Here is a 15270-nt window from a genome sequence, read left to right on the forward strand (position 1 = left end):
TTGGGTTTCATTTATGATTGAGCTTGGAACCATGCTACAGGCTACTGAATTGAGTCTGTACTGCAGTCCTCTTGCTTGTTTACAACTGCTAAAAGATATGAACTGCCTGAGCCATGGAACCCAAGGCATTAACCCCCACCCACCACCAAAAAAAAAAGGTGTAATATTTTTCTATTTTTCATCTCCACTTCAGGGAGGGTGGATTTTTAGTCTGAGGCCTGTGGATTAAACAATGCAGAGTTGCAATGGGAAGGGCTAGCCCTGGAGCTCTTCAGCAGTCACAGAGGGTTTCAGTAGATGCATCTCCAGTATCATTTGCTTACTGTGAGGGCTTAGACAACCAGTTTCTCTCTTTTCTGATTTGATATTGAATACTTTGATTTCCTGTATTCCATTTTCACCTATAGTTCTTTTGCTTTTCAGCTTTTGCTTTCCAGCTCAATTTTATTTTAACTAGATTCTGGGTTCCAAGTTTTTATTTGTTCTCAGCCCAGAAGCATCATATGGAATTACTTGTCTGTAATAATGAGCAGAAAGTATTAAGTGTTGGCTTTATAAATTCTTTAAGTCAGGAAGTTAGGAAATACAGCTGCTCTGGTTGCTATCACATATTGGGCAAGGTTGAGTAGGGAAATGTTAACTTTTCCATGTTTTTGCTTTCTGATAATAAAATCTTTGTAGTTTTGCAATAACTTCCCTCAAGTTCTTAATGGATTTTAAAATATGGTCTAATCAGTATTAAACCCAATTTTTAGAGAGGATCTGTGATACTAAAATAATTTGCTTGGCATTTTCACTTCTGTCCAAAAAGACTGCTGTTTTTTACTCACAGGCAGGGGAAGTCTTTATAGACCCATACTCCCTCTCCCCAGCAGCTTTCGTTTCTAGCTTAGCTTACCTTACCTTACAGGGTAACTCAATCTGTAGGGTTTATTCCAGAGGACCTCCTTTTACCTCAAGGTTGGTGTTTGTGGTTCCCTTAAAGTAAAACCTCAGAGTGTTTTATTCCTGGGCCATGAGCTGTCACTCTTAGGGACCAGCCTGTGCATAAGTTATATATTGTGTGCACCCATCTTTTTGGTCTGCTGCTGAGTCTATTTTATTTCCATGTCGCTGTCCCCTTGTCCCATGACCAGAATCACTCTAGCTCCTCCCCGTGGAACAGCAGGGGCTTAAGAAATTCCAACAAAACATGTATCCACATAAATAATACTGTCATAAGAAAAAGGAAGTTGAAAAAAATGGAAAACCCACTTCAATAGATATCCTTTTGACTCCTTTGAACTCTGCACAGTGTGAATGGAGCCCTTATGCTTGGGCTGAAAACTTTTCCTCTACTTCTGAGCACATGTTTGACTTAACGTTCTCCTTGCTAAGTTGAGAAATTCTCAGTATATATCACCCCAAAGCCAAAAATAAGTTATGATTGAAATTTGGGCGCACATAAAGTGATTTTGATACTCATTTTTTCCTAAAATGAAAACTTAGATGAATATAAGGTAGGGGTTTGAACAATGTGGAAATCTTTAACTGTTCCTTGAGTCAGATGATGTAAAGTATCTCTGCTTGCCTTCCCCAGGATGGGGTGGGGGCTCTTTAGGCCCTTACATCTGCGGGTGGTGTACCAGTCTGGATAATAGGCATAGAGGACTGTAGATCAGGAGTTGGAAAAGTACTGGAAATGAGACAGCTGCCTGAGTTGGATTAGATAAGGGAGAAAGCAGCATAGAAAGCTGTCTGAATCCGGCACCCTAGGAAGGTTTGGGTTTATACGATGAACTCTAGAATGCAAACTTGAAAGAAATTGTATGTGGGATAACTTGAGCTTCTTAAAGGGGAATATTTGATTTGACTTATCACTCAAATGAATGTATGTCATTTTTTATCACCATGGGAATTTATTACTTTGTAAAAACATACATTAGTTTTGAGAGAGAGTAAGCCTGCTGGGTAAAGTGCTGTGTGACTTTAACAAAATGTTACATTTCCATTCTTTGAGGAACCAGTGATTATCAGATTGATCCATCTTTTTTTTTTTTTTTTTTTTTTTTTTAAAAGACCTAGTCTCGCCTTGTAGCCCAGGCTGGAGTGCAGTGGTGCGATCTCGGCTCACTGCAGCCTCCGCCTCCAGGGTCCAAGTGATTCTCCCACCTCAGCCTCCCAAGTAGCTGGGATTACAGGTGTCCACCACCATGCCAGCTAATTTTGTATTTCTAGTAGAGATGAAGTTTTACCACGTTGGCCAAGCTGGTCTCGAACTCCTGACTTCAGGTAATCCACCCACCTCGGCCTCCCAAAGTGCTGGGATTACAATCGTGAGCCACCGCGTCTGTCCCGGTATATCTTATTTATTGATCTCACACCGCCTTCTAAAAATCCACATTTAAGAAGTGAATTCATCCTACATATTGAGGGCAGTACTGAGTGCAATAAAAGAAATTGTTTAGTAGAGATGATGAAACCCCGTCTCTACTAAAAATACAAAAATTAGCCAGGTGTGGTGGTATGCACCTGTAATCCCAACTGCTCAGGAGGCTGAAGCAGGAGAGTCACTTGAACCTGGGTGGTGGAGGTTGCAGTGAGCTGAGATTGCACCACTGTACTCCAGTCTGGATGACAGAGCGAGGACTTCGTCTCAAAAAAAAAAAAAAGATACACTGTTAAAAAGTAGATGGTGTTGTGTGATTTTCTGGTAAGATTGATATGATAGGAAATGCTCTTACAACTAAGAAATACCATTTCTTCTTTTTTTAAATTTAAATTTAAATTAAATATTATTATTATTATTATTATTGAGACAGAATCTCACTCTGTCACCCAGGCTGGTGTACAGTGGCACGATCTTGGCTCACTGCAACCTCTGCCTCCCAGGTTCAAGTGATTCTTGTGCCTTAGCCTCCTGAGTAGCTGGGATTATAGGCACCCACCACCATGCACAGCTAATTTTTGTAATTTTGGTAGAGATGGAGTTTCACCATGTTGGCCAGGCTGGTCTTGAACTCCTGACCTCAAGTTATCCACCTGCCTCAGCCTCCCAAAGTGCTGAGATTATAGGCATGAGCCACTGTGCCTGGCCTTATTACTATGTTTTTGAAACAGGGTCTCACTCTGTCACCCAGGCTGGAGTGCAGTGGCATGATCATAGCTCACTGCAGCCTTAACCTCCTGGGCTCAGGTGATCTTCCCACCTCAGCCTCCTGAGTAGCTGGGACTACAGGTGTGCACCACCACACCTGGCTAATTTTTATATTTCTTTGTAGGAACAGTGTTTTGCGATGTTGCCCAGGCTGGTATTTCTTAAGTGGTATGTTAAATTTAGTGTGTCTAAAGAGGAATTTTTTTGCAGAGTTATTTAAGTTACGAACTTTACTTTTGAGAGCAATTTGATAAAGTTATATTTTTACTGATGCTTACATTTTGATTTTCATTCCTCTTCTCCCCCTAAAATGCCCATTGGAGGAAATGTTGCCTAACTCTGTGGGTTGAGTTAAAGCATCAGTCTCCAGGAACTCTGCTGTGTTTTGGCTTCTTCAAGATGTTTAGGGGTCTTCCCCAAAACAAATGATAGTGCTTGTATTGGGAATGGTTTCTGCCACAGTGAAGGTTGCTAGCTGGAACATGCTCAAAGCCATCACCCTCAGCTCTGGCCAGCCACGTGGAAATTGTGCCATTACACCTCTCCCTTGTGCCAGCTGTATACATGCTTTGGAAGCTGAATTTTCCCTTCGGCTCATGTTGCTTGGCTCTGGTCAGGCTACTGGATCTTTCAGATAATAATGTCTGTAAGCCAGTGTCCTGACCTATTTCACCCATGTCCCATGAGTTTATAAACTGGCTCTAGGCCAGAACCTTTGGGAAACTTGGTGCTGGCCATTTTTGCCACTTGTTGGGTTGACATGCTGGTAGTCTCAATCATTTGGAGTTTTAACTAGAGAGGTATAATGAAAGCTATCCTATGGCGTGTGATTGGGACTAGTAAATAATCCGTGAATCAAAATTTATTTAAAGAAAGGAGTCTAAATGGCTATTACATTTTTAGCTAAACTACCTAAATTCCATGCTAGAAAAAGTAGTAATATTCTAGGTAAAGCAACAAAGGTGATTTATCCCTAGTGAAATAGTGGACTGATCTGTTACTAAAGTGAAGTTTTTTTATCTCTAAGCCTTGGAAGATTGGTGGGAGGTTCTTAAATAAGTCATTTTTTAGTTGAGAAAGATATCTAAAAGCTGGCTTTAATTTTTGTGCATCTTCCTTTCAGCCTCTGCATTCATTTAAATTTGCTGCTTAGAGGTGCAGGTAAGCTGTGTTGTCACCACGACATGTGGTGGATGTCTTTCTGAATGGCCCCTCACAATCTAGCTAATTATACTTGGATTCTTTGGTTTATCCACTACATGATAAATGAATATGTGTCTTGTGGATGAATGAGAATTGTGTTCTTATTAGAGCCTAGTGCAAAATGTCTTTCAGAATGATGTTTCCTCATCTTACCATTTAAGGCCATTATTAATATGGTTTCCTTCAGTCTCCATGAACTGGAGCTCTCAGCAGTTTGTAAGTGCCCAGCTTTGCATTTTTAATAATGTATACTGATTTGGTGAAATATGTTATTGTGCTTTTGTTTTGATTTAATTATGAGTAAGATGATATTTGGAGCCCTTGAAAGTAGGATAGCTGATACTTGACTGTGTGTTTGTGAACATCCAGCATGCCAAATAATCAGTGTACCTTTAAAATGCCATAAACCTGATACGCTCTTCTCATTTTTGTTCTTTTATCACTGTCAGATATTTAGTCAATTGCTTTTCTCTTGTGCTACAGTAGAATACTACTTTCCCTATTTTATTTATTTTAATGATTTATGATGACATCACAACCAGAGGAAACAGCTGCTTGTAGAATATCATTTTTTATTAACTCTGTGTTTCTGGTGGCCAGTTGCCAATAATTTTTAACATTACTTCTGTGCTTTTTTTTTTTTTTTTACAACTCATGGCATAGCGGACATATTTTTTCCCCTATCCAAATCTAGTATGGTTGGTCAGTGATATTTTAGATCTTTGCTTCTTGACTTTCTCTGTGCCCCAGTTTCTTTATTTAGAAAATAGGGTAATAAAGTTCCCACATCATAAAGGTTGTCATGAGAACAAGGTTATCAAGGTTTTCAGACAGGTCCTAGCATGTAATTTAAGTACTTAAAAAGTGCTAGCCATTATTATTATTTGTTTTAATAGAAATGATGGAAATAGGTGGCAGTTGCTCTTTTAGTGACATTCAGGTTCCAGAGAAAATGTTGAGCTCTAGTACTTTCAGGCTGCATATTTACTGGGGCTGAGCTGGAAATGGCAGTAATGCTTATTATTATTCTCAAATATCTTGACTGAAGAATACTGGTGAATAGCTTTTGACTTTTAGCCAGGGTTATTTAATTTTAACTTCAAAAAAGAAGTCATTTAGTAAGAAGCTTCTTAGTATGTAATTAAGAACAACTAGTACTAGTACTTCCAGATTCCCCTCAAAATTGCTTTGTGTTTGAACAAAAGCTCTTCTTAGCCCAGATTGAAAAAAATCGTTAGGTGTTCTTGGAAGTTTAGAGTTCAGTACTATACTTGGCCATCAAGAATGCCAAATGTGGTTTCCTGAGCAGAGCCTAGGAATGCAGAGACCTTGACATAAAAAAAAAAAACAATTCAGGGAGAAAAGCTTTTTACCTTGGGAATAAAAAAAAAAAAAAATTAAATGCAAAGTCAATAACAATGCATTGGTGTATTTCTCAATTTTATTGTATTTTTAATTCATTTTTTCAAAATAAGAAATGTATCAAACAGGGCAGGTGTGGTGGCTTACGCCTGTAATCCCAGCATTATGGGAGGCTGAGGCGGGTGGATCACGAGGTCAGAATTTCGAGACCAGCCTGGCCAAGATGGTGAAACCCCATCTCTACTAAACATACAAAAATTAGCCAGGTACAGTAGCAGGTTCCTGTAATCCCAGTTACTTGGGAGGCTGAGGCAGGAGAATTGCTTGAATGGGAGGTGAAGGTTGCAGTGAGCCAAGATTGCGCCACTGCACTTTAGCCTGGGTGACAGAGCAAGACTCCATCTCAAAAAAAAAAAAAAAAAAATTCTAAAAAATATATCAAACAAAATCATAGGACACACATGTACTAACTCACAAGATTAAACAGATGTTAATATTTTGCCATATTTATTTTATATCTCCCCTTTTTGAAAAAAGTAATAAAGCATAACAGGTAGAGGTAAAATACCATTCCCACGTATTTTCTACTTCCTCAGAGGTAATCTTTTCCTCAAATATGTATCATATTTTTATCAAATATATATTTATCTGTAAGATGTACTTTTATTTCTTGTGTCTTAAACTTTTATATAACTATTTATTCCCATACTAAAGGACAGTGAAATTACTTCTGCCACTATTTACAACAATGTGGCAATAAATATTCCTCTTGGACAAAATGTGGGAGCATCTCTCTCACCTGGACCACCTAGAAGTGGCATTGCTGGGCTCTACCTGTTACTAAATTGCTCTTGAAAGGAATTGTAACAGCCAGGCGCGGTGGCTCATGCCTGTAATCCTAGCACTTTGGGAGGCTGAGGTGGGTGGATCACCTGAGGTCAGGAGTTCAAGACCAGCCCGGCCATCATGGTGAAACCCCATCTTAAAAAAAAAAGAAAGAAAGAAAGGAATTGTAACAAGGTATAATGTAAGCAGTTTATGAGTTCCTCTTTCCTGACATCCTTGTCAGCACTTGTATTCAGACTTTTAAATTTTTGCCAGTTTTGAAGGGTATAAAATGTCACCTTGTTGTTTTAATTTGCAGTTTTCTAATTATCAGTGAGTTTGGAGTATCTTTTCACAAATCCATTGCCTTTTCAGGTTTTCTTCCCTGTGAATTCTCTGCTCATATAATTTGCCCCATTATTCTGTTTGGTTGTTGATTTTGTTGGGTATATATGTTGCATACCTCTTCTTGCACTTTGTAACTTTTCTGTTTACCTATGTTTTTAAGAACAACTCACACTGCTGAATTTGGTTTGCTTTTGTTGCTGCTGTTTGTGAGGAGCTTTGCATCAGTTTTTATAAGTCACATAGGCTTCAATTTTTCTCCCATATACTATCCTTTGTTTCAAGGTATTAACATTCCTTATATAATAAATGCAGTGGCACTTTTCTTTTTCTGTTCTCTGGAAAGTTTTGTTTGAAATGATCTCTTCCTTGAATACTTAGTGCCACTCACCTGTAAAACCACCTGGGCCCAGAGTTTTCTGGTGTTTGGAGATTGATTGATTTATTGGGGGATGGTGATGGGTAGAGTTATACTACTGATCTTTTATGATATGGATCTAACTTATTTGTTTATTCTTGAATATGCTTTGATGTTACTTTTATTTCTGTGAGATTGTATATTTCGTCTAGAGCTTTAAAATTTATATATATTGTCAAATGTTATTCCTAGTATTTTTATACTCTTTAAATTTCTACTTTATTTGTAAGTTATGTCCCTTTTAAAATTATTGATATTAATTTGTGCCTTCTCTCTTTTCCTGATCTAACCAGTTTAGTTGATTTTGTTATTTCTTTTTCACTGATTTATTTTCTAATAATTTTATGTTTTTTGGATGTACTCTGTTCATTTGCTAACTTCTCAAGGTAGCAACTCAATGCATTAGTTTTTGGTCTTTTCTAACATGCATTTAAGACTGTACATTTTTCACTAAGATCTGTTTTAGTTGTATCTTGCACATTTGGATATGTCATGTATTGCTCAGTTTTAACTTTTCTGTTATCCATTATGATTTTTTTAAAAAACTGAATTATTTAGTAAATGAAAATATTTTCAAATGTATTGGAGATTTTTGGTTTATTTTCTATTAATTTTTAATTATATTGCATTATACTCAGAACATGCTTTACCTGCTGTTGACTCGTTGGTATTTTTTGAGATTTGCTTTGTGATCTCCTAACTGATAATTTAAAAAAACATTAATGTTTAATGTGTGTTTGAAAAGAGTGTATTTTTAAATGTTAGGTACAAGGTTATATATATTTATTAGATCAAACTTGTTAATTTTGGTAAAATCTTCCATATTCATATTAATTTTGTCTGCTTCATCTCTTAAATCTTTGTTGAAATCTCTTAAGATTATGGCCTTGTCATTTTCTTCTTCAAGTTCTCTCAACTTTTACTTAATTATTTTGAAATTGTATGGGTAGATGAATTAAAGTTTATAGTGACCATGTAACTTTCCAGTGAATTGTTTCTTTAGATGTCAGGCAGTGACATTAATCTCTAATAGTGCATTTTACCTTAAAGTTTGTTCTTTCTGGTATTAACTACAAGGTATACTTTTTTTTTTTTTTTTTTTTGCTAAGTCTCACTCTGTCACCAGGCTGGAATGCAGTGTTCGGTTCACTGCAACCTCTGCCTCCTGGGTTCAAGCGATTCTCCTGCCTCAACCTCCTGAGTAGCTGGGACTACAGGTGCACACCACCAAGCCCAGCTAATTTTTGTATTTTTAGTAGAGACAGGGTTTCACCATGTTGGCCAGGATGGTCTTGATCTCTTGACCTTGTGATCCGCCTGCCTTGGCCTCCCAAAGTGCTGGGATTACAGGCATGAGCCACTGTGCTCGGCCCAGGTATACTTTTTAATATGTCCCTCTCTTTTGGTTGCCTTTCGGTGCCATTATTTTTTAAAAATATGTTTTGTAGCTGGATTTAATCTAATCTGAGAGGCCTTGTCTTTTAGTTAGTGAGCTTAATCTTGCATTTACTACAAATCATGCTTTGTAGTTGGTTTTTATTTCCACTGTCTTACTTTGTCCTTCTAGTTTTCATGCTTTTTTTCTTCTTAAAAAGTTTATCTCTACTTTTCATGAATTGCATTCATACTTTCTTTGGTCCTTATTTTCATTTCCTCTTTCTATTGGATTGAGCCAGTTTTTAAATTCTAGCTGTTCTAGTAACCCCCTACCCTTACCCACTCCCAGAAATTATACATTCTCTCTCTTTCTTTTTAGTATTTACTCTTAACTTGGACATTTTTACTTAAAGTCTAAAACTAGTCAATTTTTAAGTCTGATCATATGCCTTTTACCTTAAATGGTAGTGTTGTTTAATATTTTATTTCTGTCTTTTTAAAATCTGTTCTCCAAGTAGGTATTATTACAACTGTTTTAGTACCTGTTTGTATTTGCTTTATTTATTTATTTGCTCACTGTTGTTTTGCTATACCAGTCCATTTTTCTAGCTTACTTTCTTTTCCTGAACTGAGTTCTTGAACTTAATTCTTTGAAATTAATGTAGCAATTCTTTGAAATAAGTCTAAGAATTTATTCTTTTGAACAAGGGTTTACCCATGGTAAGTAAATTCCGTCTCTTTTTGTCTTTAGTGTCTTTTGTTTGCTTTTTCTTTTCATCATTCTTGAATGATAGTTTTTCTGGGTATGGAATACAAGGGTGGTTGTTTTTCTTAGCATTTTCAAGATATTTTTCATTTCTTTGTTTCTCTAATTGCTTTTGAGAAGTCTGCTCACAGTCAGTCTAATTACTCTCAGTAGGTAATCTGTCCTTTCTCTGGTGTTGCTTCTGGGATCTTCTTCTCTTTGTTTTAGGTGTTCTAAGTCACACTAGTATGTGAATAGATAAGAATTTGTTTTCACTTATATTGCCTGAGGTGGGATTTGTGCCTCTTAAATCTAAAGATTTATTCATTTAATTGAACCTGAAAAATTCTCAGCCATTATCTTTTTAATTTTTACCTCTGTTCCATTCTTTTAATTCTCTCCTTTTGGTATGTCTATTTAAATGTGTGTCAAACTTCTTCATTCTGGCCTTCCAGCCTTAGGATGTTTTAAATTATGAAATAGCCCACATTCAAGCCATGCATGGTGGCACACACCTATAGTTCCAGCCAAGTCGGAGGCTGAGGCAGGAGGATCACTTGAGGCCAGGAGTTCAAGTCTGCAGTGAGTTCAAGCTTGCCTGTGAATGGCCACTGCATTCTAGTCTAGGCAACATGAGACAAGAACAAGAGAGAGAAAGAGAGACAAGGAAGGAATGAGAAAGAGGGAGAAAGAGAACAAACATTCAAAAGAGTCTATCTATAGTTTAACAATTGTATAACATAATTATTAAATAATTGTGTAAAATAGGATGAACACCTGTGATCCCAGTACCATCAGCTTGAGCAATAATATTACCTGGGGTAGTAGCTCAAAGAGTGCAAGTGAAATCTCCATCTCACCTGCATGGTTTTTATGAGGATGCAATAAGATAATTAAGCAAAATCACCTGGCTTAGACTTAGTAGTTTTTCCTTCTTTAAGGAGAGACACCATCAGAAGTGTGGTAGAGTGGATACTAGCATTTGTTAAATTTTGGGTAATGTTTATAGAGTACTTTAAGTGCTGGAACAGTACCAAGTTCTTTACCTTGATTGTCTCATTTAGTCCTCATATCAGCTCTTAAGAAATTAACTATTAAGTATTCCAGATTTACAAATGAGGAACTGAGGTTGAGGGATAGAGTAATGTGGCCAGGACTTCACAGCTAGAAGATGGCAGAGCCATGACTACACTCTGGGCAGTCTCATTCTCAACCATTTGTGCTTTGCTGTCTGCAAATGAACTCTGAGGCTCCTTCCTATGACACCCAGATTCTATATGATATGGTGTTCATTGGATTTCCTTTTTTGAAGTTTTTTTCTGGTGATGCATTTTGGGAGATCCAAACTAGGTTTAATTAGTTTTACAAGGGAAAGTGGAGGAACATGAAGAAACCTAGGCCTTAGGTCTGTAAACAGGGCTATCTTCAGGTCTCAACTTAGAACTTACCTTTTCCAGCAGAAAACCTCTCCAGAGACTGACCCCACAAGCCTGCTTAAATGTCCTCCTTCTGTGTTTTTATGTCGTACCATAATTGGTTGTTTAAATGTCTCTTTCCTCTCATTGGGCTTCATGCTTAGCTAGGACAGATTGCCTTGTTCACGTTTTTATCTCCAGCACTCAGCACAATGTCTGGTCTATAAAAGTTCACAACACATATTTGTTAATTCTTAATGATGGAGTAAATTATTGTACTAGAAGAACTAATAATGTGACAACTTTTATTGAATATTTTATTCCAGGTACTGTAGTTAAGTTTTTTACATACTTTACACAGATAATTGTGATTTATCTAAAAGTGTTCTCTCATTTAATCCTTATAGTAACTGTGGGAGTTAAGTATCATTGTTAACTATTTTACAGATGACAAACATTCTGAAGCTTAGAGAGATTACATGACTTGTCTAAAGTCACCTGTTGTTTAATCAGTAGACCCTGGATTTGAACCCCTCTGATTTTAGAGCCTGTGGTCTTTACATGTTAGCATTCTGCTTCTCTGGAGATTCCCACAGTCAAGTCAAATTGGAGAAATTGTAGAATTTTCTGATCTTGGAAAAATTGCCAAGAAACCTGCCCCAGTGTTGGGATGATTTGCCATATCAAAGCAAAAACAACAAAAAATAGATTCAGCCATACGTTGCAGCGATTCCTTTCTGCGCACCTGCTCTTAGAGTATACACAGCTTCAGCGTGGACTGGCATTAAGCTGTTTTAAAAAGGAAACCATTTTCATGCACCCATTGTTAACAACAGCAGTTGTCTTAGTTGACACAAAATTGGTCTGATAACCCTGGTTGGCTTGCTAGATTCAAATGTGTGACATGAGCAAATTGTGGTAGCTATTTAAGACCAACATTAAACATTTTATTCTTAATCAGATGTGGAACTGGCTAATGGGTGAAGTCTAAGTTGGTGTTAACTAGACTGGCTAGCTGGCATTTCTGTTGATTGAAGATGGCAGAGAGACTGAGACATTAAAGTGTAGTATGCCCTATAGACCCTATGCTAAAGGTTTTCTTTTTTTACTTTAACTTTTAAAATTTTAATAGTGCCATTCATTTCCAGAGCTGGTAATTTATATATTTGAGGATATTGTCTCATTGTATTAAAAGTTGTATTTTACATTTTGAATAATACCAAAGTTTAGAGTTTGTTTTTTTAAGCCATAGAAAATCCTTTTAATTTACAACTTGGCTATTGTAGAATGGTATTTTGGTAAAAAGACTTTTGTATTCTCTTTTGCTGTCTACTAGTGCAGTTGATTAAATCTTTGTGGTTCTAAGGATTTAGATTCTTGTAATTTGATGGCGTGTCCTTGGTAGTGGCTTTTTCTAGAAGTGAAAGTTGATGTTGACTATATAATGTCATCATATGTAGACAATTGAGAGTTTTGGGTGAAGATAATAAAGGAGAAATGGGCCTAAGAAAATGTATAACCTCTATAGTGTTGATGTTACATAATAGGTTTGTTTCTCTCTTCTTTCAGACCGGTCGAATTGACAAATCCTACCCTACAGTATGTGGCCACACAGGACCAGTGCTGGACATAGACTGGTGCCCACATAACGATCAAGTCATTGCCAGCGGTTCAGAGGACTGCACGGTCATGGTAAGCTCCCAGGGTGTTGCATGCACACAAGCCTGTGAGACTCACCTACTCCTTTCAAAAGCATATGTGTGGGTGTGTGGGTGTATGTGTGTGTGTATATAGAGAGGCTTGAAAAGCAGAAAGTTATAGCAGTTTTGACTGTCTGTGGGATTTTACAAGAATTTACTACATTTAACTGCAGATAATCCTTTCAACAAGCCCTTAAATCAAAAGGTTGTACTGCAATGTCTTTACTTTTTTTTTTTTTGAGGTGGAATCTTGCTCTGTTACCTAGGCTGGAGTGCATGGTCTTGGCTCACTGCAATCTCCACCTCCTGGGTTCGAGTGATTCTCCTGCCTCAGCCTCCTGAGTAACTGGGATTATAGGTGTGTGCCACCACACTCAGCTAATTTTTGTATTTTTAATAGAGACAAGGTTTCATCACGTTGGCCAGGCTAGTCTAGAACTCCTTATATTTTCTTAGTGATCCTCCTGCCTCGGCCTCCCAAAGTCAATTACAGTCTTTTCTGTAAGTGTGTTTGTATACGTGCTTATTGACAGTTGACATTTTCTCTGTCAGTTGAAATCTTTCTCAGAAGATTTTAGGGAAAGTAAAATGACTTTTCAGTAATTCTGTAATGCCATTTTGCTACATGAATTTCCTGCCACCCAGGAGAAAAAAAGGAGAGAAAAAACTGCTGGCAAAGACTGTATAAGATAGTGATGTAAGATGCTAAAGTTATGCAGATAAAGTGGGATATGTCGAAGGTGGTAGGAGACAGTTTTTGCAATTACTTGTTTCCAAGCTAATGGCAAAAAGTGTGTTCTGTCCAATGGATCCTGGTTAAGAAAGTCCTTTTCTTTGCAATTGCTTGTTTCCAAGTTAATGGCAGAAAGAATGTTCTGTCTGATGGATCCTGGTTAAGAAAGTCCTTTTTGGCCGGGCACGGTGGCTCAAGCCTGTAATCCCAGCACTTTGGGAGGCCGAGGCGGGTGGATCACGAGGTCAAGAGATCGAGACCATCCTGGTCAACATGGTGAAACCCCGTCTCTACTAAAAATACAAAAAATTAGCTGGGCATGGTGGCACGTGCCTGTAATCCCAGCTACTCAGGAGGCTGAGGCAGGAGAATTGCCTGAACCCAGGAGGCAGAGGTTGTGGTGAGCCGAGATCATGCCGTTGCACTCCAGCCTGGGTAACAAGAGCGAAACTCCGTCTCAAAAAAAAAAAAGTCCTTTTCATAACGATAATGATATACAAACAAACAAAACGTGAAAGGCAAATTAAGTACTTTACATCCCCTCCTTTAGTTTCCAAAAGTAGGTTATGCGTGAAACAAAGCTTTGGAGTACTTTTTAATATGATTTCTTGTTCTTGGTTATGATTTTTAACGTTAAAATGTGATTATTGGTTTGGATCAGTTTTTAATGCTAGCCCAAAATAGGTTGAAAAGGTTAGGCATAAGCACAAATGGAAGTACTGCTGCCCCTGAAATAAGGGAAGATGTTCTCTAATTAATTTGTAAGCAGTCTCAAATATGTCAGGTCGACGGCTTGGAGAACCACACTACTTTTATTTTCCTCTCTATTGGCTGTGGACTGAAACATTGTTTGAAAGGCTTTATTAATTAAAATTATTTTATATAAACACAAATTAATTCCTGAACTGTGTCTTTTAAACATTTATCCGCTTTTCCTCATGGGCTTTGGCTAGGAATGTCTCCTCCTGTGATCTCATAATTTTGGCAGCTAAAGCATATTAAGAAAATATGCTGCTGTGAAAGGGAATTGTTCTGTTTAAGGTGCCTTACTAAATTGATCATTTTAATGGCTATGGACACATTTTGCTAAGAGAAAGGAATATTATTTAGACCTGATACCAGAATATATATATATTTTTGAGATGGAGTCTCGCTTTGTCTCCCAGGCAAAAGTGCGATGGTATGATCTCAGCTCACTGCAACCTCCACCTCCCAGGTTCAAGCGATTCTCCTGCCTCAGCCTCCCGAGTGGCTGGGATTACAGGCCTGTGCCACCATGCCCAGATAGTTTTTGTCTTTTTAGTAGAGACAGAGTTTCACCATGTCGGCTAGGCTGGTCTCAAACTTCTGACGTCAAGTGACCCGCCTGCCTCAGCCTCCCAAAGTGCTGGGATTACAGGCACGAGCCACCGTGCCTGACTCTGATGCCAGAATCTTAAATAGAGAGTCTGAACCTCTTTTGAAGAAGGATTTTTGATTTATCTCTGGCCCTCCCCATCTCTAGCATTACTGGTCACGTTATCCTTTTTAAAAAAAAAAAAGTTTGTATTATAAAACAGAAAAACACACCAAATAGTTAAGTGAAAAAGTGAATTCAGGGAGTTAAGTGATTTATGACATAGTGAACACCATGTAACCACCTTCCATGTCAAAAAGCAGAATTTTCCCAACCTCCTCAGACTTCTCCATGTGCCCCATCCCAGTCACAACACCCCTCCTCCCTCTCAAAGTAACCACTCTCCTGACTTTTGTAATACTCATCTCTTTGCCTTTCTTTGTGGTGGTAATCACTCAAGTGTACACCATAGACTCTGTAGATTAGTCTTGCCAGTTTAAAAAACTTTATATATAGTCTTTTAAGTCTTAATCTGTAGATTCCTGCTCCATCATTTTCTTTTCCTTACAATGTATCTATTCAAAAGCTCTGACCTTTGACCTGTGCTTTTCTTTTTTTTTTTCTTTGTTTTTTTTGTTTTTTTTTTTTTCTTTTTGAGACAGAGTCTTACTCTGT

General features: G+C 37.6%; 1 protein-coding gene across 2 annotated transcripts in view; it reads left to right on the top strand.

The window, feature by feature from the left end:
- Positions 1-15270, top strand: part of CORO1C (coronin 1C) — an 86370-nt gene that overhangs the window by 42536 nt on the left and 28564 nt on the right. For both annotated transcript variants that reach the window (XM_012469140.2, XM_012469136.2), the window contains exon 3: positions 12396-12518. In XM_012469140.2, coding sequence (XP_012324563.1) covers positions 12396-12518 — 123 coding nt within the window. The remainder of the gene's footprint in view (positions 1-12395; positions 12519-15270) is intronic.

The sequence above is a fragment of the Aotus nancymaae genome, unplaced genomic scaffold (genome assembly GCF_030222135.1).
Source record: "Aotus nancymaae isolate 86718 unplaced genomic scaffold, 86718_ANA_hifiasm-v0.15.2.pri h1tg000021l, whole genome shotgun sequence".
Lineage (NCBI taxonomy): Eukaryota > Metazoa > Chordata > Mammalia > Primates > Aotidae > Aotus > Aotus nancymaae.